This window comes from Ochotona princeps, chromosome 7 (assembly GCF_030435755.1).
Source record: "Ochotona princeps isolate mOchPri1 chromosome 7, mOchPri1.hap1, whole genome shotgun sequence".
NCBI lineage: Eukaryota > Metazoa > Chordata > Mammalia > Lagomorpha > Ochotonidae > Ochotona > Ochotona princeps.
Window position 1 is genome coordinate 31,962,996 of NC_080838.1, and position 21,761 is coordinate 31,984,756.

The 21,761-nt window shown below is 39.7% G+C and overlaps 1 protein-coding gene across 3 annotated transcripts in view; it reads left to right on the forward strand.

The window, feature by feature from the left end:
* PRDM5 (PR/SET domain 5) overlaps window positions 1-21,761 on the forward strand; it is a 183,457-nt gene that overhangs the window by 6,642 nt on the left and 155,054 nt on the right. For 2 of the 3 annotated variants that reach the window (XM_058666903.1, XM_058666905.1), the window contains exon 2: window positions 11,206-11,289. The exons of the other annotated variant lie outside the window; for it this stretch is intronic. In XM_058666903.1, the coding sequence (XP_058522886.1) occupies window positions 11,206-11,289 (84 nt within the window). The remainder of the gene's footprint in view (window positions 1-11,205; window positions 11,290-21,761) is intronic. 3 annotated transcript variants of the gene reach the window in all.

Genomic DNA, 21,761 nt, shown 5'->3' on the forward strand with positions numbered 1-21,761 from the left:
CCAGCTAATAGAAGATCTTTCTCTCTGTCTCCCCTTATTTCCATAAATCTGCCTTTCCAATAAAAAAATCTTTTAAAAATAAAAAAAATCATAAGAATAAACTCACTTTGTCATTGAACATTTGATTTTTTTTTGAAGGATTTATTCATTACTTGCCATGCAGAGCTAAAGAGAGAACACAGGCACATACAGACAGAGACTTTTCTCTCTGCTAGTTCACCTCCCAAATGGCTGCAACAGTCAGGTGTGAGCCAGGTTGAAGCTGGGAGCCAGGAGTCTCCTACATGAGTGGCAGGGACTCAGATACTTGGGCCTCTTCCACTGCCTTCCGGCTGCATTAGCAGGCAACCGGATCACAAGTGCAGCAGCCAGGACTCACTCTGGTGCTCTGAATGGGAGCTCAGTGTCACAGGTGGTGCCTTGGTCTCTTGCACCACAGTCTTGGCTCTGCAATCTGGCATTTCGCGTTCAACAATATCTTGTTGACGTTCCCATGCATGATCTACTTAAGGCCTGCTGTTTTTAGTGACTGAAGATAGTCTTTGTTGTGCATGCATCGTTGTTTTCATTTACTCAGGTCTTGTTTTGCATACGCTTTCGGCAAATGTTTATTGCACTTTGTGCCAGATCCTGTATTAGCCATTTTTGTATACCACAGGGAAGAAAATAAGTCTTCCAGTTAGGGGACTAGATGACAATCAATGCAGAATGCTCTATTCTGTATTAAAATGTCACTCCATTCCAGGTCCACTGGATTACTTGCTGTGATGAACTTGGTGGGACGGTTGGCAGCACAGTTTGAAAGCGGAGGGTAATGAAATGTGCTGATGGAATTGGATATGGAGAGTGGAAGAAAAGGAAGCACCAAGAATGGTTCCAGGGTTGTAGCCTGAGGAGTTGCAAGGTGTGGAAATACTAGTTGGGATGGGGAAGATTGTACATGGATGGAGAAGGTTTGAAGGGAGACTATGTATTCAGTGTGAGAGAATATGGTCTTTGGAGGTGTCAGGACAGCACGAGATAGGTCAAAGAGATGGGGGATTACAGTCACATACCTGAAATTCCTCCTCCTCATCCTTCCCGTCATTGTCATGAATTTTACTTTATACGTAATTTATTTTTGTTTTACACCTCTCAGTACTTTTTCAATATTTTTTCCTATGGACCTTCAGTTATCTTTGGAGCAATGAAAAGTAAGAGAAAATCCCCCACTCTATTTTCAGATTTTTAGAAAATATTTATTTATTTGAAAAAGTTAACAGAAAGAGAGAGAATCTGTCTTCCATCGCTGGTTTATTGCTTCAGTGGCGGCAACAGTCAGGGCTGGACCAGGCCGAAGCCAGAGCTCCATCCCTGTCTCTCTGTGAGTTCAGGGACCCAAGTACCTGAGCTACTTTCACTGATTTCCTGCTTGGATTGGCAGAATCCTGGATGGGAAGTGGAGCAGCCGGGACTCCATGGGCACACAGATGGGATGTTGGTGTGTCCATTTACTGGTTTTGCTGTGCCACACTGCTTGCTTCCTTTCTCCACATCACCCTTTCTTTTTGATTATTTTTAATTTTACTTCTTGTTATTACTATCATTTTATCATAATACAGCTCCATAGGCTTCCCTTATCCCCTCCCCAATTCACTCTTCCCTCACTGAGTTCCCCTATATCATTACTATAGTATAGCTCCTCATATGCAGTCATATGTCCATCATTGCGGGCATGGACAATGGCAGAGTCCAGCATCCTGTTGTCAAGATAGAGTAAACAGTTTCATTGGGACTCCATCTTTGTCTAGAAGTAGAGATGCATATTGCATTGTATCCTCAGATCTGGTTATGATAGTCTCCATCACACCGTTGCTATACATTTCCTTTAATGAAAAGCCACAATACAAAGTCAACAACAGGAAAAAAAAATAGAAATTTAGAATGCCATCAAGTTAAATAACATGCTGCTAGATATGATAGTCTCCATTACGCAGTTACTATACATCCCCTTAAATGAAAAGCCGCCAACAAAATCAGCAATAGGGAGAAAAAAGAAATCAACACCACGAAGTTAAATAACATGCTACTGAATGACTAACGTGTCACTGAAGAAATGTAAAAGAAAATCAAGAACCTTCTTGCAGAAAATGCTGCTACTGTATGATCTATGAGCCATTGAAGAATTTAATCAGAAGAAAGTGTTTTGAAGCAATATAACTAACAAAAAATCAGAATGCATGAGATATAGTTTTCGCTGATCTTTGTTGGTGAGATGTGTCTCCTGTAGGTAACAAATAGATGGGTTTTCTACCCCACTCCCCCACCAAGCTAGACATTTCTAGAGCTGTTTGTTTTATTTGACTTAAACTAAGTTTATTTCTGATGTCACAGGTCAGCTGACAGTGATTTTTCTCATCTTTTGCTATCCCCTGGCGATGCATGCATCCTTCCTCTGCAGTAGATGCGTGTGGTGTTCCTGCTGCATGCTTGGTTGGTTGATGGTGAGGGATGTGCGGAGAGCGATTTTTGTGGTCTTGTGTCAGTGTCCTGTTCATTTCTGCTGACCCACCTCAGGGGAACCAACGTTTTACCGTTATGAGTGGTTGGCGTTTTGTGGGGGAGCCTCCGTGTTCCTTCCTCAGTGGAAGGAGTCCCTAGGTGGTTGGGATCTAAGCTGCTGGGTAAGTACTCTTTCCTGTGCTTCTTCCAGGAGCAGTGGGTCTCTGCTCTCAGGTGGCACTATTTGCTGCCCCCTACCCCCCTTTCCCCCCACAGCAGCTAGCGCTTTTGTCCTTATGTCAGGGCAGTTGTGTAGGGTATAGTGCCATACTTAGAGCTGCTGCCTTTCCCCTCCTGGGACTGTATCACGGAAGGAGTTTGTTCTGCTAGTTATCTACCTTTCTCAGATGGGGAGACCTTTAGAAAAGAGTCTGTGAGTATCTGTGAGTTCATCTTGGGCCTGGAGCTTGTGGTGCGTCTAACCCTGCATGTTACAAGTTGGTAGAATGTTAATCAATTTCTACCTGCTCTCAAGGTGGCCAGTGACTTCTGCTTCTCTGACTTGCCACAGAGAACACATGCTTTTTTCTTTGTTTGTATTTAAAGTTGTGTTTATTATTTTTATTAGAAAGGCAGATATGCAAAGAGAAGGAAGACAGAGAGAAAGATCTTCTGTCTGCTGATTCACTCTGCAAGAGGCTGCAATGGCCATTGCTTAACCGATCCAAAGCTAGGAGCCAGGAGCTTCTTCCAGGTATCCCACACGGGTACAGGGTCTCAAGGCTTTGGGCCATCATCTACTGCTTTCTCAGGCCCTAAGCAGGAAGCTGGATAGGAAGTGGAGCAGCTGAGATTCACTGGCCCCTATTAGATGCTGGCATTGCCGGCAGCAGCTTAATGTGCTGTGTCACAGTGCTGGCCCCTCTTCTTTTTCTTTAATGATATGCTTGCACTTCTGCTCTTTTACAGTGAGATATGTAGGTTTTTATTATTTGGTAGCTGAAGCTTGATTATTTCCTCTATAAAAACAGTCTATCCACATGTTTCCCAGTTAACCTTTGTTCTCTCTTTTCCTCCACCTCTGTACCCGTGCAGCTTAGAGATTACATTTGCCTGCCTGTTTTCCTTCCCTAATACCTCCTGGGGCTGATTGAAAGGTATGTTAACTAACAGTATATTCCTGTAGTTTAAAGGATTGTTACCCAGCTTGTATTTGCCATATACCCAGGTTGTTGTAGCATATAAGTGATGTGTGAATATGTGCCAGTTATACATCTTTGATTTTTCATTTACTAAGGTGATTTTTAAAGCTCTTCCTCTCATTAAGTCATGTGAGTAATGTTATTTCTGAATCTGCATAGATCATCCAATGACTTTCTTTCCCCCTGCTTGTAAAAGGTTTCTTGAGTGGGTAAATGGTTCAAACGCTGCACATTTTGTTTGTAGTTAGCAGATGTTTTCCCACAATTTTGGCAAGTGTGAATCTTAATGTGAGTAATGTCTTCCTGTTCTTGTCAAATATCTTATTGTTATTTAGCAATTATATTTATTTTATTTATTTAAATTATGTATACATATGCACACACATATTGAGAGAGCTAAAGAGAGAGAGGGAGCATCTTAGACCCATTGTTCACTCCCCGGGTACTCACATGCAGAGCAGTGTCTGGCAGAAGCCAGGTACCCTGAGCTCAGTCTGGTTCACTCACATGGGAGGCAGGGCTAGGGTACTAACTGGTGAAGCTGGGATGGAGAGTGGAATAGGGCCTCAAATCCAGGCCTCATCCAGCCAAGGTGCCATATGTCCACCCTGTCTTTATTTTTAGAGTTTGGGAATTTTACTCAAAGATGCTAAGGCCGTTTTATCATCTTGCATGACCATTTAGTCTTCAGAAATAATTATCTTTGGTTTAAGAACTTATCTTTCTTTACTACTGATCTCTTGGACCTATTTTCTAATTACCTTATTTTTATTTCCCTATATTTTCTTTCTTGGGGGGGATTATATCTGCGATTTAATTCTTATCTCTTCTTGTGTTTCAGTTCATCCTCTGTATAATATTAATTTTCATCTACCTGAAAGAGGAGAGAGGTAGGAGAGAGTGGCAATTGTCTTCCATCTGCTAGTTCAGTCTCTAAAGTCTGCAATAGCCGGGGCTGGACCAGGCCAAAGCCAGGAGCCAAGAAATCCATCTTAGTTTCTCTCCTGGATGTCAGGGGCCTAAAGACATGCTTCCCAGAAAACCTGAGCCTGAGGTTGGATTGAAGAAGCAGAGTGGTTGGGACTGATAGTGTGGGTCATAATGCCTTCCCTGCCCCTACCTTAAAATATGTAATTACAAAGTCATGGTTTTTAACACTCAAAGAGATTTTTTTTTTTTTGTACTACAGTTGAATCACCTTAGGTTATCCAGGCATTCTCTCTCTCTCTCTCTCTCTCTCTCTCTCTCTCTCTCTCTCTCTCTTTAAAGATTTATTTTTATTTTCATTACAATGTCAGATATACAGAGAGGAGGAGAGACAGAGAGGCTCACACCCCAAGTGACCACAATGGCCGGCGCTGTGCCCATCCAAAGCCAGAGGCTAGGAGCCAGGAGCTCTTCCAGGTCTCCCACGTGGGTGCAGGGTCCCAAGGCTTTGGGTCATCCTGGACTGCTTTCCCAGGCCACAAGCAGGGAGCTGGACGGGAAGTGGAGCTGCCGGGACTAGAACCGGCATCCATATGGGATCCTGGTGCATTCAAGGCGAGGACTTTAACCACTAGGCTATCACGCCGGGCCCCAGGCATTCTCAGTATTTATCTGCTATAGAGGTACTACTTTATTGACTGTGGGTCTCATTTTTCTGCCTGTTTTCCCACCCTGTGGCCACTGGGATACTTTATATAGGCTGTTTCTCCTAGTTGACTCATTGACTCTTCCTTATGGAGAATCTACTCTGGTGTTAGTGCTTTGGGGGGAGAAGAGAAAGGGGTCTCTGTTCTATGGGCCTGTCCTGGAAGATAGCCTGTCAGTTCCCTGTTGGTCAACTCTCTTGTCTCCTTTTACTTGCTGGGCATCAGGGTCTGGGGACATTGTTGGTTGTGCTCCTGCCTACCATCTATGCACTTCAAATTCTTGCTGGCATTCCCTGGTTTCTTGTTGTTAGTCCTGGCTTCTTGCTGCTGTGTAGTTAATTACACAACATACTAGTTCTCTGTCAGTTCCTCGGGCCTCACTTACACCCATTTGCCCACAGAGGCTGACAGCAGTTGTTTTGCTGCAACTGGCTTAGGGTTGGGGTGGAAGAGAAAGATGCTACATCCAGGATGCTAAGCATCGCATATTCTCCTTCATCACAGTTCTCCTGTTTCCCATTGCATCATTTTATAACTGATGGCTTGTGCACCATTGTATTTTGTGATATTACTGTTATCAGCTGGCAATAAGGAAAGCAACTACAGTTGGAAACATTTGGTATTTATCTTGTCCCTGTAACAGAAAGTTGACAGATAGACCTTTATTACCTTAGCTTCAGTGCCTGAAAATGCCTGGGTGAAAGCCTTTGCAATTCTTTTAGCCCCAAAATAGCTGTGTCAGCTCCTTCTGTCATGCTTATATTCCAGATGGGGTAAAAAACGGAGTAATCAAAGCACATACTTTTTCCATTTGACTTAGCTTCGCCTGAAAACTTTCATGGCAGTTCTGTATTATGATTTCCGTTATAAGTTGTTAGGCTCTCATCTCCTCCAGGTTTTCGTAGTTTTTCTATCTTGGACCCATTAGTGTGTGTGTGTGTGTGTGTATATATATACATATATATACACACACACACATATATAGGGTATATATATGTATACACACATATATGCACATACATATGTATTTATATATAAAATATACATATGTATATATTGAGTCAGTCTTCTAACACAAAGGATAATGGACAATGGGAGACAGAGTCTCTGCCCTGGCATTCCCAGTAGGAAAAGAAGATTGGGTAGTTTTCATAGTGAACATTTTAGAAGCACATTTAATATATTGTTGAAGGCCTGATTGCATGGCAAGAGCACAGATATGCTTTATATTTTAACAATGAAACACCATTAAGTGCCAAATGGGAACCCTAGACTCCTTCTGTGAAAAAAAAATCATGATTTCAAATATAAATGATTGAATTACAGATTGATTCACTTTAATATCATTTATTTCATCTATATGTATATAGTTTTATTTGCTGAACAGTTGCAAAGTCAATTACTCCATTGTGACAATTCATTTCCTCTTTATGCCTCAGCATAAAGACATTCTCTTAAATGGCTGTTAAAGCATTTTAGCAGTAATTGTGATTTCCTAATGTTTGCTATGACTAGTTTATTCACATTGGTTAAGTTTCCCCAGAAAATGTTTTCATAGCTTCTTCCTTTTGCACCATGTTCTATTAAGGGCCGCAGTTTGCATCATTAGATGCCATTCAATCTTTTAGAAGTTTTTCCTTCTTTACTCCGCCTTTCTGTATATAATAACTTATTGAAGAGATCACACAGTTGTTTTCCAGAGTACCAGGCATCTGGAATTATTTGTCTTTTGCTTTTCAGGGCTTTAAAATAAAAAGCTCTTTTTCTCTCTGGAAGTTAAATACAGATATTTTTGCAGAAATGCTTCATGAAGTGTTTGCTGATTTACATGATACTCCATTGTAGCAATTGGCATGTGATGTTTGACTTTCCTATACTTAGTGATGCCCATGGTGGGTTAAGGCAATTTTTCTCTTGTACAAGTACTATTTCTCCTTCAGGCTTAATGGGTAATCTGTTCCTGGATGGTTATCTTGTTCACCATTAGCCTATTACCTAATGGCTTTAGCTACCATTGATATTTCTGATTCAAGTTGTATTTACTGGGGATTTCAAATGGTGATTTGCTAACGCAGATGTCATCCTTGATGAGTGTGGAACTGAGCATTCCACTTTCTGCCATCTGTTGCTGCTGTTTGGTTGTCCTGATCTGTGATTATTACTGAAAAGGCAAGACAAAATATCCATATGTTTCATTTCACGAATTTTCATGAATTTAAAGAATTTATAACTTAATAATTTAAATGAAAATTTTTTTGTGATTTTAATAGTAATGACCAATGAATTGTGCTTTTCTTAATTCTGTTTTTTTTCTTTCTGACAATCCTAATGGATTTAGGAATTTGTGGCTGTGTTTCAATCAACGATGCTCTTGTTCTCTTTGATTTCAAAATTGTTCTCAATTTGGCCTGTGAAAGCATTTTTAAATGGAAACGGAGAGTTGGAAGCCACATTAGAATCAGCTAACCCCAATTTCAAAGTTTTATAGTTTAGAAAACACAGGTTTGGCAAGTTTGGAACCTCATCTCATGTGTCTTAGCTGACTAAAAGCAGCGCAAAAGCTGTGGTCCAAGTCTTCTGAGGGTTTAGCTAGTCCTCTAAGATATCTTACTTTCAGTCCTTTACTAATGATATTAAGCAAAGAGAGAGAGAGAGAATGACCCACATTTTGCAATCATACACTTTTTGTTTACTAAAAGTTACAGTCTAGTGAGTGGCATATTATATGGATTCATTATCAGCTTCCTTGAGAAATGCTTTGAATGGAAACAAAAAGGTCCCATTGTAGGCTGGTCATGAGATCTGTCAGATGTATGAGTTTGAGTCCTATAGTTTGTTATGTGGAAGTTCAATTTACTGTAACGTCACATTCAACTTATTCCCCAGAGTTTTGAAAACTTGGAATTCATCACTGTTGTGGAGAAGTAGTGATTTCACATACAAATGTGAATTGTGGGTTTCTCCAAAAGCCTTGCAGATCCCTAGCAGAATTGCATCCACAATGTGATGTGGCAACAGGTGATTAGAATGGGAAAACTCTTTAGGTATGCATACTGTTTCCAGATCTGGGCACTTTCCAAGTGTGTCTTTTAGATGCGTATAATTGGATTTCTGAGATTGAGCTGCCTTTCTGCCTAGCTTGGAAGCTTTTGATATGCTGAATCTTGAGATACAAGTAAAATTCTAGGAAAGTTCTTGAGAAGAAATTCCAGTTCAAGGTAGTGTCAATATTGCAAATGCACATAAGCAGCCAGAGATTGGGAAGCCCAGAGTTTCTCTGCTGCTGGGACGCGATCTGCAGTGGCTTTATTTCAAAAGAAAAAAAATCAATGCCCAGATGTCAACTAGACATGTTCTAGGTTCTCAGAAAGATTGTTTGGAACCTATGGGTTTCCATCCTGTCGAATTATGAACCTCATCTCAGGTATTGAGTATACTGATGCACTTGTATCTGGTTTATTTAGGATGATTCATATGAAGAGTTGTCAATTTCATGTGAGTTAACCTCGGGAAGAAATAATGATATATATATGGTGTGTGGGGCTCTGATTTTTCTTTGATTGGTATGTTGCCCAAGCAATCCATTTCCTATGGAGATTCTCACCTAAGTATTCTAACCTAACTAGTCTTAATATGAGTTAGAATCTTCATAGGAAATGGTGAATTAGCAGGATATTATAACTATAATTTTAAGGAAATGCCATTTTTATAACAGGGAAAACACTGATTAAAGTTAGAGAAGGATGTTTCACTACTTAGGGGAAGGCACCCTTGTGAGAGCAGATCTAATACGTCTAAAGGTCAGTTTAGATTGTGCTTCAAATATCTGTATTGTTTATCACCATCGGTAGTATTGGTAAATTGAGAATATAATGTTTAAATTTTTGTATCTGGTAGGCAAAGCGAATTAAATTTATTTGATGACATTTTCTTTTAAAATATTTGTTATTTTGTTTTTAATTTTGGTTACATAGTTCAGAGGGTTGCATACCTGTGGGGCCTCTGATTACAGAGAGGACAGTCAGGTATGGAGGAAGGTGGGTGGGACAAATGTTTTTTTTTTTTTTTTTCTTTTGTGTCCCCCAAGGGAGCAGGGTGAACTGGTTACTCCTTGCTGTCAAACTGTTAGCACCCAGGGATGGGGGACAGTCCTTCAATGGTGCCTTAGAGACCCTGATGAGACGAGTGTTCTGAGGGTGTTAATAGTTCTGGGAAGTTGTTAGTTTGGTATCTCTAGAATTGAGAAAATCTTTTCAAGGTCTGTTGGTTGAGTCCGTCTTAGTGCTTCCATAGACCCAGACCCAGGTTTGGTGGTAAACCTTAGCCAGATGATTTGTTCAACCTGTTCTGCATTCCTTCCTCTGAGGAGGCAGTTGACGTTCCCTGCTGGCCTGGACAAGCTCGCTGTTATGTTCCCATGTGCATTTGGGCATGCTGTCCACTGCACAGGCATCAGTAACTGAGGAGTTCCAGTCCCAGAACACATCCTGTGATTTTTCTTGTGGCCAAGGTCTGGTCCAGCAGTTGGGTTGTCTCCTAGGAAACCAGGATTTGAGTTTCCTATTGTTTGTTTAGTAATTTATGTTTCTTGAAACATGGTAGTGGTGGTTTTTCTGCCCCACCTCTGCCCCAAGAGATATTTATCAATTATTCCCCGAGGAAGTTGGGACTTTCTTCTTCTAAATCCATGCTAAGGGCATGAAAAATGGTCTCTGGCAGGTTAGAGGAAGATTCGAAAGCGTAAGTGGGTCCATGTGCCCTCTGCCCATATTTCTGCAGACTCTAGCTGGACTAAAACTTAGCACTCCCTGTGTATCTATAGCTCTTGCTTTTGTCACCTTACAGAGAAGTGTGTCTCTTGCCAATTGACATATGGCCTCCCAAGTCCTTGCAGAACTGACTGAGGGGCCAGCTGCTCAAAGTTAACACATGCAGGGCTACTCCAGTGAGTCTGAGGTAGTTGCTGTTCAAAATGCAGCTGTCTAGGCATGGCTTTGTGGTTTAATGTTTTAAGCCATTGCCTTCAATGGTGGCATCCTTATGAGCACCGATTCAAGTACCAAATGTCCTGTTTCTTATCCAGCTTCTTGCTGGTGTGCCTGGGAAAGCAGTAAAAGATGGCGCAAGTGCTTGGGCCTCTGCCACCCATGTGGGAGAGCTGGGTGAAGCTCCTGTTTTCTGGTTTCGGCCTGGCCTATCCCTGCGTGCAGCAGACAACTGGGAAATAAAAAGGTGGAAGGAAATCTCTATCTCTGTCTTTCTTTGTGTAAATCTTTCTCCCAAGTAAATGAAATAAATCTTTTAGAAAAATGCAGCTCCCAGTTTCTTTATTTGAGGTTTCTCATGCAGGTGGGGTTCAAAGCAAACCCTTTGGGAGACCCTCCTGTACAGCGTGCACTCTTCGTTGTTGCAAAGATTGGCAGGTGAATTTAAACTTTATTTATGATCAGTCCTCCTCTGAGAATGGCAACCGTACTTCTTTCTTGTGTATAATAGGGATGGATTTATGATTTTTATGGAAACCAGGTGATGTTCTGCCTGGTGGGCTTGTCTCTCAAGTCAGACAAAACTCAGTGATTTTCATTTTAAGACGGCTTGCCCGAGGCCATGAAGAGAATTGAAACATATGAGGAACTGTGTTCAGGGCCTTGTCAGGAGCTGGAAAGTTAAGCAGTTTAACCTCCTTGGATTGGTTTCATATATGTGTATTCAGTTTCTTTGGCTAAAACCAGATTAAATTGGATTTTAAATATATGAATCTTTGTGAAGATTTTCAAAGTTTATCAAATATTGTTCATGCAGATTTGAAGAAAAAAACTGGAAGATTAAACATGGTTTAATCTTGATCATTGTGTTAATTCTTTTTCCATATAATCATTGCTTCTTAGGGTGAAAAGTTCGGACCGTTTGCAGGAGAGAAGAGAATGCCCGAAGATTTGGATGAAAACATGGATTACAGGCTCATGTGGGAGGTAGGATTGGGACTGTTAGTTGAAGCATTAAAAATATGCTTTTATTTATGCTATTTAATATGTTTTAAGGATTTGTTCCTTGAAATCAGCTCCAGTTGAGTATTTTGAGTATTTATGTTTTGAAATGTTTTGATTTTTAGAACCTGAACAACATGAAAGTATACCATTTTTTAAACAGGATGTTGAAATATCTTAGTTAACAATCTTTTTTTTAAATAACTTGGAGTATAGAACTAATTATTGAATGAGACTTTCCATGTATATGGATGTTTGAATTTTAAAATAAGTATTCCCAAACTTAGAATTGAGTTTTATCAATGATGCTTCATTTCAACTTTTATTTTCCCATTGAAGTTCTAATTTGTATGGAAACAGTTCTGAGTTCCCTGAGTTGGGCTTATAGTGCTTGTGGTTCCGGTGGATCAGACCTGGATGGCCCTTTCCCATCAGAGAGCTTGGAGACACTAGTCAGGTCACGCCTGCCGTGTGTGTGTGTGTGTGTGTGTGTGTGAGAGAGAGAGAGACAGAGAGACAGAGAGAGAGAAACACCTCCATTAGTTGACAGCATGACAGCAGTGACAGCAGGGAAGAGTGCCTCCTGGCATCCATGTCGGCATGGTTTTCAGCAGGCCTGCAGGTGGCCCATGCTTCAGAGCACTCACTGATCGGTACCTCTTTATTCTTGTATTGGCCAGCAGGTCTTGAGCTCTGTGTGCAAAGCGACTACTGAGTCTTGTCTGTCTTTCATGCTTCTTGATAGCCTCAGGTGTTTCTTAACATTACTTATTGTATCTCTTTGAAAGGCAGAGAGAGAAAAAAGAGAGGTTGGGAGAGACAGAGAAAGCTGTACCTGCTGGTTCATTCCCCATTGTGCACAGAGACAGGGCTGGTCCAGGTTGAGCCAAGAGCCAAGGGCTCAGTTCAGGTTTCCCAGATAGTTGGTGGGACCCAGGTACTTGAACACCACTGCTTAGGATGTAAAATATTAGGAAACTGGACTCAGAAGCAGTTTGCACTTGAGCTGGGGTTCTTCTGTGTGGGATGTGAGTGTCCCAAAGTGGTGACCTAACGATTGCACCAAATATTCATTCCTAAAATGCCCAGTTTTAAATTTTCTTCTTAAAATTAAATATATTAACAGAATTCTGGATTTCTCAGAGTCCAGATCAGGTGTAGAGTTTGGGGCTGGGATCTGTGTCTGACTGTAATTGCTTCTCATTGACTGGTGAAACGGGGTTCTTTGTTGCATTCTCTTCTTCCCTTAACTGTTGCCTACTCTGCCAGGTGGTTTGGGGCTGAGCTAGCCTTTTTTCACCCTCTGTTCCCTCAGATTCTCTCAAAGGTCAAAATCCATTTAAATCCTGCTGGTAGCACTCTCAGTAATCCTGTGTTTTTATATCTCCAAGACCTTCCCTTTTTATAATATTTTCTCAGGTATGTCATGCCACAGTTTACATTCCTTGTTTCCAGGCACTGGCTGAAGGCTTCCAACACATCTTTTGTGATGTAGCACCTGCAATTTAGTCACCTGAAGAATGCTGCCAGCTGTGTGTTTTCCTTGCCACCTGCTGTGACCATCATGCAGGTGTTCTAAAGCAGCTGCTGGGGAATCCTGTATCTTCTTTCTCCTGGCAGCCCTGTTGGATGTGCCTATTCCCACCTTTTTTTCAAAGTGGACCTCTGGCAATGTAGAAACTGGTCAGTTCTGATGGTGTCATCTTGACTAAGTCATTCAGTCTTCAACTTTGCACCTACTTTGAGATCACATGAATATCTGTCTTTCTCTCTCTCTCTCTCTCTCTCTCATGCTGTGACTGTGAATGCCTCATACTGTGAAGAGTTTATTGACACTGCTCGGTGTTCAGTGGTGTGATGCATTGTAAGTGGAGCAAGATGATATGTCACAGTTCACTGATGCTGGGTTAGACCCCTTTGCACAAAAACCTCTTATTGTATAACAGCTAAGAATGCAGAGTTCCAAAGAAGTAGATAAAAACTGGAGATTGAAATGAAATGTCCTAATTCTGAGTGATATGTTTATAGGAAAATTCAAATGGTTTTACTTTGATATAGATCAGTAGCCTGCTACTATATCATCTTTACCTCATGTGATAAGTAATTTATCTCTTGGAAGGAAGATTGCTAAAACAAATGAAACACATAGACCATAAAGTCTCTTTGTCGGAGTTGCAGATGTAAAAGTGCAAGGCAAAAAAATACTGTGAAAACAATCTGTCTTATATGCACGAACCTGAAAATGATAAAATGTTTTACTTGATTTGTTTTCCTAAATCCATACCCTTTAGGATTGATGAAAAAATTATTGTTATTATTATTACATCTAAAGACAGCTATGTTATGAGAATAGTTAGTTAATGTCATCTATTAAATAGCTATGTATTACAAAATGCAGCATATCAAATTATCTTACTTTTGTTTATTTTGTCATTAGAAAATATTTTATTCTTTTGGTAAAACATATTTGCAAAATATAACTATCAAAATACATGATTATACAATTTTTTTAAATGATTTTTTTTCTTTTTTTTAAGATTTATTTATTATTATTGGAAAGATGGATATACAGAGAGGAGGAGAGACAGAGAGGAAGATCTTCCATCTGATGGCTCACTCCCCAAGCGGCCGCAACGGCTGCAGCTGAGCCAATCCGAAGCCAGGAACCAGAAGCTCTTCTGGGTCTCCCACGTGGATGCAGGATCCCTAGGCTTTGGGCCATCCTGGACTGCTTTCCCAGGCCACAAGCAGGGATCTGGATGGGAAGCGGGGCCGCCGGAATTAGAACTGGCACCCTTATGGGATCCCAGCGTGTGCAAGGCGAGGCCTTTAACCACTACCCTATCGCGCCGGACCCACAATTTATGTATTTTTTGTATAAATATTTACCTCCTTATAGTTACAGTAAATTCTTATTTTAAAATAATTGTACATATGAGGTGAGTTGGGCCTCTTCCTTTAGTCAATGGGATCTAAAAAAATTTCTGTGTCAATTAAACATTTCTGGGTGCTTTTTGGAAGCTTCCTGTGCAAACCTAGTACCTACTTCACTTGTAGAATGATGATTCTTATTTTTCTTGATTCTACTCAAATGGAGAGGAATGGGAAACCAGGTAAAGACTAAAGTTCCTACTTAATGACTGTGGACTAACTGTAATATGTGGCCACAAAAAGGCTGGGTTGGAAATGTAGCTGAGACTACAGGTCGTGGTGGAGACTTGCTGCTTCTGAAATCTTGATCTTTGTATCATCTGTGGCAAGAATTTCATCTGTAAAGGAGACTGTGCACATATCCACCCTTGCTCCTCATAGAGATGCGTCCTGAATCCCAGACGCAGTCAGTATTGTCATTATATGGAAATGCAGCACAACTGGGGGCAGTGGTCTCCAGCTTGCAGCGGCAGGCATCCCCAGTGTCTGATAGGTCTGCTACTACCTGGTGGCAGATTAGGTGTAGAGAGGAAATCCTGAACTTTGTATTTTGAGGTAGAAGACCCATAAATAAACATCAAGTCCAAAGAATCATGGGCTCTCAAGTAGTGAGTTGTAAAGAGAAACACAAAGTGTATTCATTTTAGCTTGTTTCTTCCATGAGGGAGGAAGCAAGGAAATATGAAGAAGGAGGGCATTAAGTATCTTTTACTGGAAATGCACGGGTAGAATTATCTTTTTTTTTCTTTGTTCATAGTGGAAAATAATCAGACTGTTTTTGGATTCAGGCAGTGGTAGTGAAATATGTTAGATGTAGATGGACTGAAGACAACTTAGAAAGTCATGGAGTGGTAGCACTACTGTTGTTTTAATGATCCGTTATTACCTAACATTGACTATATGAAAGAGATCATTGTTTTGTTCAATTATTATTTGTAATCATTGTCTATATTTTATTAAACTATGTTTTTTTTCTTTTTACTTATTTATTGTAATGTAAATTTAAACTATATTATCAAAATAGATGAAATGGGGAACTGTAGGTGGGTGGGAGAAAGAATGGAATGAATATCGTGTTTTTCAAGTTGTATGTACATATCTCATTGAGTTTGTTTTTTGATTTTCTAATGATTTATTTATTTATCTATCTATCTATTTATTTATTTATTTATTTAGGGGAGGCTCATTTAGTACTTTATTTTTTTTTAAATAAAGCAAACATTTATTAAACTGTAATAAACACATTCCATCAAATTACAAAAACCTGAGCAAGAAAAACAAACGGCACATGCTTAACTGTAGTTGACATTCAAATGAAATTTGCATTCCCAAAATATTATACAGTAATTAGAAAATACCAGCCAAAGTAATATTAGGATACTTTTACGTGCGATCTCAACAAATTTGAACAGAAGCAAATTTTAGCAAAGGTAAATTTTACAGTGAAACATAGCAGTAGATTAAGGATCTTAACATGTTTATTTTACTGCTATTTGACACTATGATACAAAAATAAGAGGATTTACTTGACATTTTAAATAAATATCTCATGGGCTGTTGAGTGCCTTACTGGTGAAAAGATTTAACTGGCTAATCTCATATTTATTTATTTATTTTTGAAAGGCAGATTTTATAGAGAAGGAAAGACAGAGAAGGTCCTCCTTGCACTGGTTCACTCTGTAAGTGACCACAGTGGTTAGAGCTGAGCTGATCTGGAGCCAGGAGCCTCTTCCTGGTTCCCTAAGTTCTTGGGCTGTCTTCTGCTGCTTTCCCAGGCCATTAGCAGGGAGCTGGATTGAAAGTGGAGCAGCTGGGTGGAATTTGAACTGATGCCCATGTGGGATGTTGGCTCTGCAGGGTGGAGGATTAGTCCGCACTGCATTGGCTCCACTACATTGAGTTTGTTTAAAAAAAAATTGAAATTAAAATAAAATAAGAGAAAGAAGCTACTATCCAAAAGAACTTGATTATATCTGTATTTCTGCTGAGAGTAAAAAGGGAGAATAAATATCAACATTGTTTAAGGGCACCGCGGAACTATTAAAGTAAGAGATGCAGTATAAGGATCAAAAGAGTAGAAAATTTAGACAAATGTGTGGAAAATGTAAGATCTTTTTCCTTGGTGAAGTCAGATTTCCCTGATTCTTATGGTGCAAGAGGCTGACAATCTGAGCTTAGCTTGTATTGAGGGTCACTGAGACAGAGAAACAGGCAGAGCTGTTGTTTATCTTGTGGGATTGGAGTGACAGCATTAGACACTGAGAGACAGTCAAAGGCATTGCTGCCTCCTCCTCGAGCCTTTTGAAGGATTATGAAACCATATGGCAGAATGGTATAGATTAATCCATGTACCACCCTAAGCCAAATGATATACAGTCTCTTCTTGCTTGAGGAAAGTCTTTGGCACATACTGTACTTTCAACTGGAAGCGCTATAGGCTGGAATAATGGCTCTTGAATCTGACAGAGGTCTGCTACAACTACAGCCCCGTTTTGAATCAGCTCTGTCTGACAGGGCAGAGCAGGCTCAACCTGTTTAGAAGAAATACAATATTTCAATCCTCTAAAGTGTTTTAATATGTAATGTCCAGGATTTAATATTATGAGATGATAAGAGATAGAACCTTGTGATCAAAACTGAGAGTAAAGTTGGACAATTAAAATTCACTTAGGGAAGATCTGAATATTGATAGTTAGTGAAATGTAGACTCCAAAATATCCTGAATGTTTTGTTGTAGAAAATTGAAGAAAAAGTGAGAAAACCAGATGAAAATATGGAAAATTGTATTAAGGAATTGAGATACTACAAATGGCAAATGTATATTCTAGAACAGAAAAATATAACTGAAATTGACAGCTGCAGGTTTGATTTAGGAACTTGATTTGATAAGAAAAGAATAATGAAAAAGTGAACAGAAAATACTGGAAACGAAACATAGAGACTGCAGACAGGCTTGTGGGCTCATGAAAATACCTAACAAAACTGTAAAGTTAGCATCTTTCAGTGTTAAAAGGAAGGAGAGAGAAATTGGCAGAAGCATATTTGATGAGATCATAGATGAGAATTTTCCAGAAATATTGAGGAAACATCATTTGATAATTGAAGAAGCTCAGTGAGCTTCACATAGTACCAAAATCAAGAGAGCCACCACATGGCATAGCTTGATAAAACTATTGAAAACCAGACAATAATAACAGAAGCCAGGAAAAAATAAAAAGGAGGTAGGTGAGATATTATCCTCAAGAAAAGTCATTGAAAACTTACTTTGAACAGAAAATGTGAAAGCTAGTAGACAACTGAACGATATTTTAAGGTGCTGAATGAACAAAACTGTCAATCAAGAATGCTGAATGTAATAATGAAAAGGAGAATGAATGTAATACTCTCTCTCTGTGTGTATGACTGAATTGTTTCAATTAGAAGAGTAATCTGTTTCAGTGATGGCTGAAATTAATTGGGGATCTGAGAAGGACTTGGTAAAATGTTTGTGTCACATAAAAAGCTATCCAAATGGCCAATACACTTGATCTTAGCCAAAAGGCTGATAGTTGGTTCACATGTGCAGTAGAGATGATAAAGATATTCAGCCTGTTTAATTATCTGAATTCTCTTATTCATTTGAAAGGCAGAGTCCTAGAGAGCGAGGTAGTGGGGAGGTGTTTCCGTCTGTTGAATCACTCTGCAAGTGACCACAATGGATGGGGCTGTGCCAGGATCTTGGAACTCCATGTCATCTCTCACACAGGTAGCTAGGGCTCAAGCAGTTTCCCAGGCACATTAGAGAAAGTAGGATCCCAAGTGGAGCAGCTAAAACTTGAACCTGTGTCCCTTAGGGATGCTGGCATAACAGGCAGTAGCTTTACCCACTCTACTACAGCACTGGCCCTGACTGCTTATATTTTTGTTTTTGTTTTTTTAATTGGTGCAGTCATTTTGGAGAAATGCTTTTGTGATTATCAATGTGTTTTTACTATACTTACAAACGTGAATGAATTTCAAACACATGGCACACAGTGAAGTAGCTGGAGACAAAGGAGTATGATTGATTGCATATACAGTTCCAAAAAGAGGTAAAGCTAATTTAGGAGATTGTAAATCTGGGTTGTGTTTGCCTTGTTGTGAGGGTAGTAATTACAAGTGGGAACCTGGGAATGCTTTCGGGGTGGTTTTTTTATCTGTGTACTAGTTCACTTAGAGTGTTTGTTTTATGGTAATATTTTGTGCTGTATTCTTTAAGGTTCTGCACCTTTCTGTAATTATGACACTTCCACAGAACGTTGCCCTACAAAAATGAATCAGAACAGTGAGATACAAGGCACTGAGTTCTGCTGTAGCTGAGCTGTCAGGTTGTCCTGGAGCCAGCATGTCAAAAACACTTGGATTACGATACCAGATTACAACCCAGATGGCAATGAATGTGGTCTGTTGAATGTAAACAGATGGAAAGCAAGCCAGGGAGGCTATCAAGTGTAGCATGACTATGAGTTAGTAAGTGGAAGGGGCAGTAGTAGTGGGTAGGATTAGAGAGATAGTTGTGGGTCAGATCGGGAGATTTACTCTGATGGCAACAGGAAATCATTGATGGGTATATGCAAGACAATGATGACACACTGATGCCTTGAGGAGGTCACTGTGTCTGCCTTGTGGAGAACAGGTTATTAACTGAGCAGGGAGACCAGTCGGGAGGCTGTTGATGGTGACCTGGATGTGAGCTTCAGTGATGGACAGAAATGATTAGCTGCTGGTGGTGTGTTGTATGTAGGTCACACACTGGGAAGGGCTTGCTGACGGCTTGACTGTTGAAAGAGAGGAGTCAAGTATGGCTTTTAAATATCCTCCCTGAGCCATATACATCCTAGGTGGTGATGTTTCTGAGAGGGCAATTGGAGACTGAGGTTGAGAGAAATGGGAGGATGGAGCGTATGCCACATTATAGACTACTGGAGGGAAGCTTGGCTTTGTTATTGCCTTATTGTGTTGCACAGTATCTAGACATAAGCATCATTGAATTAACTTCTATTTCATATTTAATATTCAAATAATTCTTGTTTAATAGTATGTTGACTGTGTTAACTTTTTAATCATTGCTATTAGAAAACATGGGAGTTGATGGTTAGAAGCAGAAATGACTTACTGACTCCTTTAGCAACTTACTAGCTTGGGTTTGCCTACTTGGCAAACATTTTGCTTTTGTGTTTCTTGAAGATGCAGATTTGACTGAAAGACAGTTTTTAAAGGCACTCATGGGTTGATTATTAATCTGGACGTTTTGTTTACATGTTTTTTTCTTTTTCTTTGCAGTTATTTGATGATTGCAGCTGCTCTGTTGTTGGGAACTTGACTGAGTACCAGGTTTCCAATGTGTTTTAGTTTTGGGAAAAAATGTTTTCAATTGTTGAAAATCTTTTATTTTTCTTTGTTGTTTATGGAAGTCATTTTAGGTGTTTGGAACAAAAACTTTTCTTCTCCAAATGTTTTTGTTTTACAGATGATAACGTTTTGTGTTCGTTCCAAATGGAACCATTTAATGTAGACATTAGTGGAAAAATACCACCTAAGAAGCCCTCTAGAAGGATGCTTGGACTCCAAAAACAAATGTCATCATCCGTTCTTTCTGATGCTAGCTCTCTAGTTAAGGAAAAAGCAAAGCAAACAGATGTGACTTTGTGACTTGTCTTCTGGAAGTTCTGCCTTTTTTATGTGTGTGTGTGACTGTTCTTTATCTCTTGTAGAGTGCTTCCTGTATACCTGTGTCAGCCAAACCTAAGGTATGATTAGCAGAGTGCTAGGAACTTTTGGTCAGATAGTTGGACTTAAAAACAATATTTTCTGTCTTGTGAGAGCACTGTTACTATCTTTTGGGTTCTGATCACAACTTGTAGCACTCTAGGAATTTTATCACGTAACACTCAGTTGCAGTTCCATCTTGCCTGAGCAGTAAAGAAGGACATTATGTCAAATGAGAGGAAGTTCAGTAGCATGGGCTTTGGCAAGCATTGATCAGTGAGCTTAATGTTACCGAAGTTCTTTCCACCTTGATAGTGGCTTAATCTTCAAGTTGGTAAGCAGAAAACAGGTAGGTTTCAGACAGGCTAATGTCCCTGAGGAACAAAGAGCACCTTTTCAAGGACATTGTCACCCTCACAGATCTACCCTAACAAGTCAAAGGAGGGTGGCATCTCCATTCCCCATTTGGCACGAGTAATGTGATTGTTCTGACCCAGTGAGCATAACTTGAAGTGGGGGTAGTCAGCTTTATTTCAGACTTCACCAGAGAAGGTAGACATGTGAGCAAATGTGGTTTTCCTAGAGGATGGAGGATGGGCAGAATATCTCTTAGGCAATATCCTCCACGAGAGTGGCCATTGCTTGTCTTTCAGCAAACCTAAAAGCTGGCTGTGTCCCAAGTGAAACAGTAGATGCTGAGTTTACCTAGGTAGACAAAACTAACCTGGTAGAGAAGGTAAAACTTAGCGACTAGTAACCGAGTCCCGGACTTATAGCTTGCATTATTTCCAGTTTACCTGGATATTTTCATTAGGGAGTACAGATAACACTCTTAATGAAAGTGTTTTAGGTTAAAGGAAGTATTAAAGTAAGGAGTGTTTTTACATATGGCTAGAGGGTAGAAGGAATGTTTCAAGAACAGGGAAAATGTAAATGAAGTCAGGAAAAGTGTAAATGAATGGAGATGCATATAGCTATCAGGTTGTTATGTTTTTAGAGATGTTTTTCACAGCACAAATCTCAAGTGGTGTCATAACACTGAGTAATTATCTTAGTCCATTTTCTGTTGTTATCACAGAATAGTTGGGCTTGGTAATTTAGGAAGAAAGAGACTTTTTTTTTGGTTCTTGGTTCTGAAGGCTGGTAATGATGTTATGGCCAAAGAGCAGAAAGAAAAGTGAGAACTCACTCCCACAAAGCACATGATGCTGTTAGACTGTTTCCTGAAGGCTCTGAACACTGCCCATGTGACCACCTCTCCCCGCACTACCTCATTAAGGAAGTGAGCCTCCTTGTCTTAACTTTCGCAGGGATAAACCATATTTAAATTATGGAGCAATATCCAGGAAGTGAAAGCTGCAGATTGTTGTTGTCTATAATGCCACTCTGATAATGTCTCTGTGCATTTTTATGAATTTTATGAATTTTTTAAAGCATGCTTATCTTATATGCAATGGTGTCATTATTTGCTTATCCGATGCGGTCCTGAAGAAAGTTTGGACATAATTGCTAGAGACATTTGTGAATTTTTAATAGCAGCAATATTAGATAATATTCATATCCCATAAAGCATACCCTTTTACATGGACAGTGAGATAGTCTACATTATAATCATATAATATGCAGTCATGACCACCATCTAATTTTAAAATATTTTCATTGCTCTAAAAAGAAAATTCTATAGCAATTAGCCATTATCTTTGAATGTTTTATATATCCATTGGTACAATATACCCAATTTCATATGAAGAACAATGTTTCTCAGAATAATTTTCTAAGTACGTTGTTTTAGTAAAAAT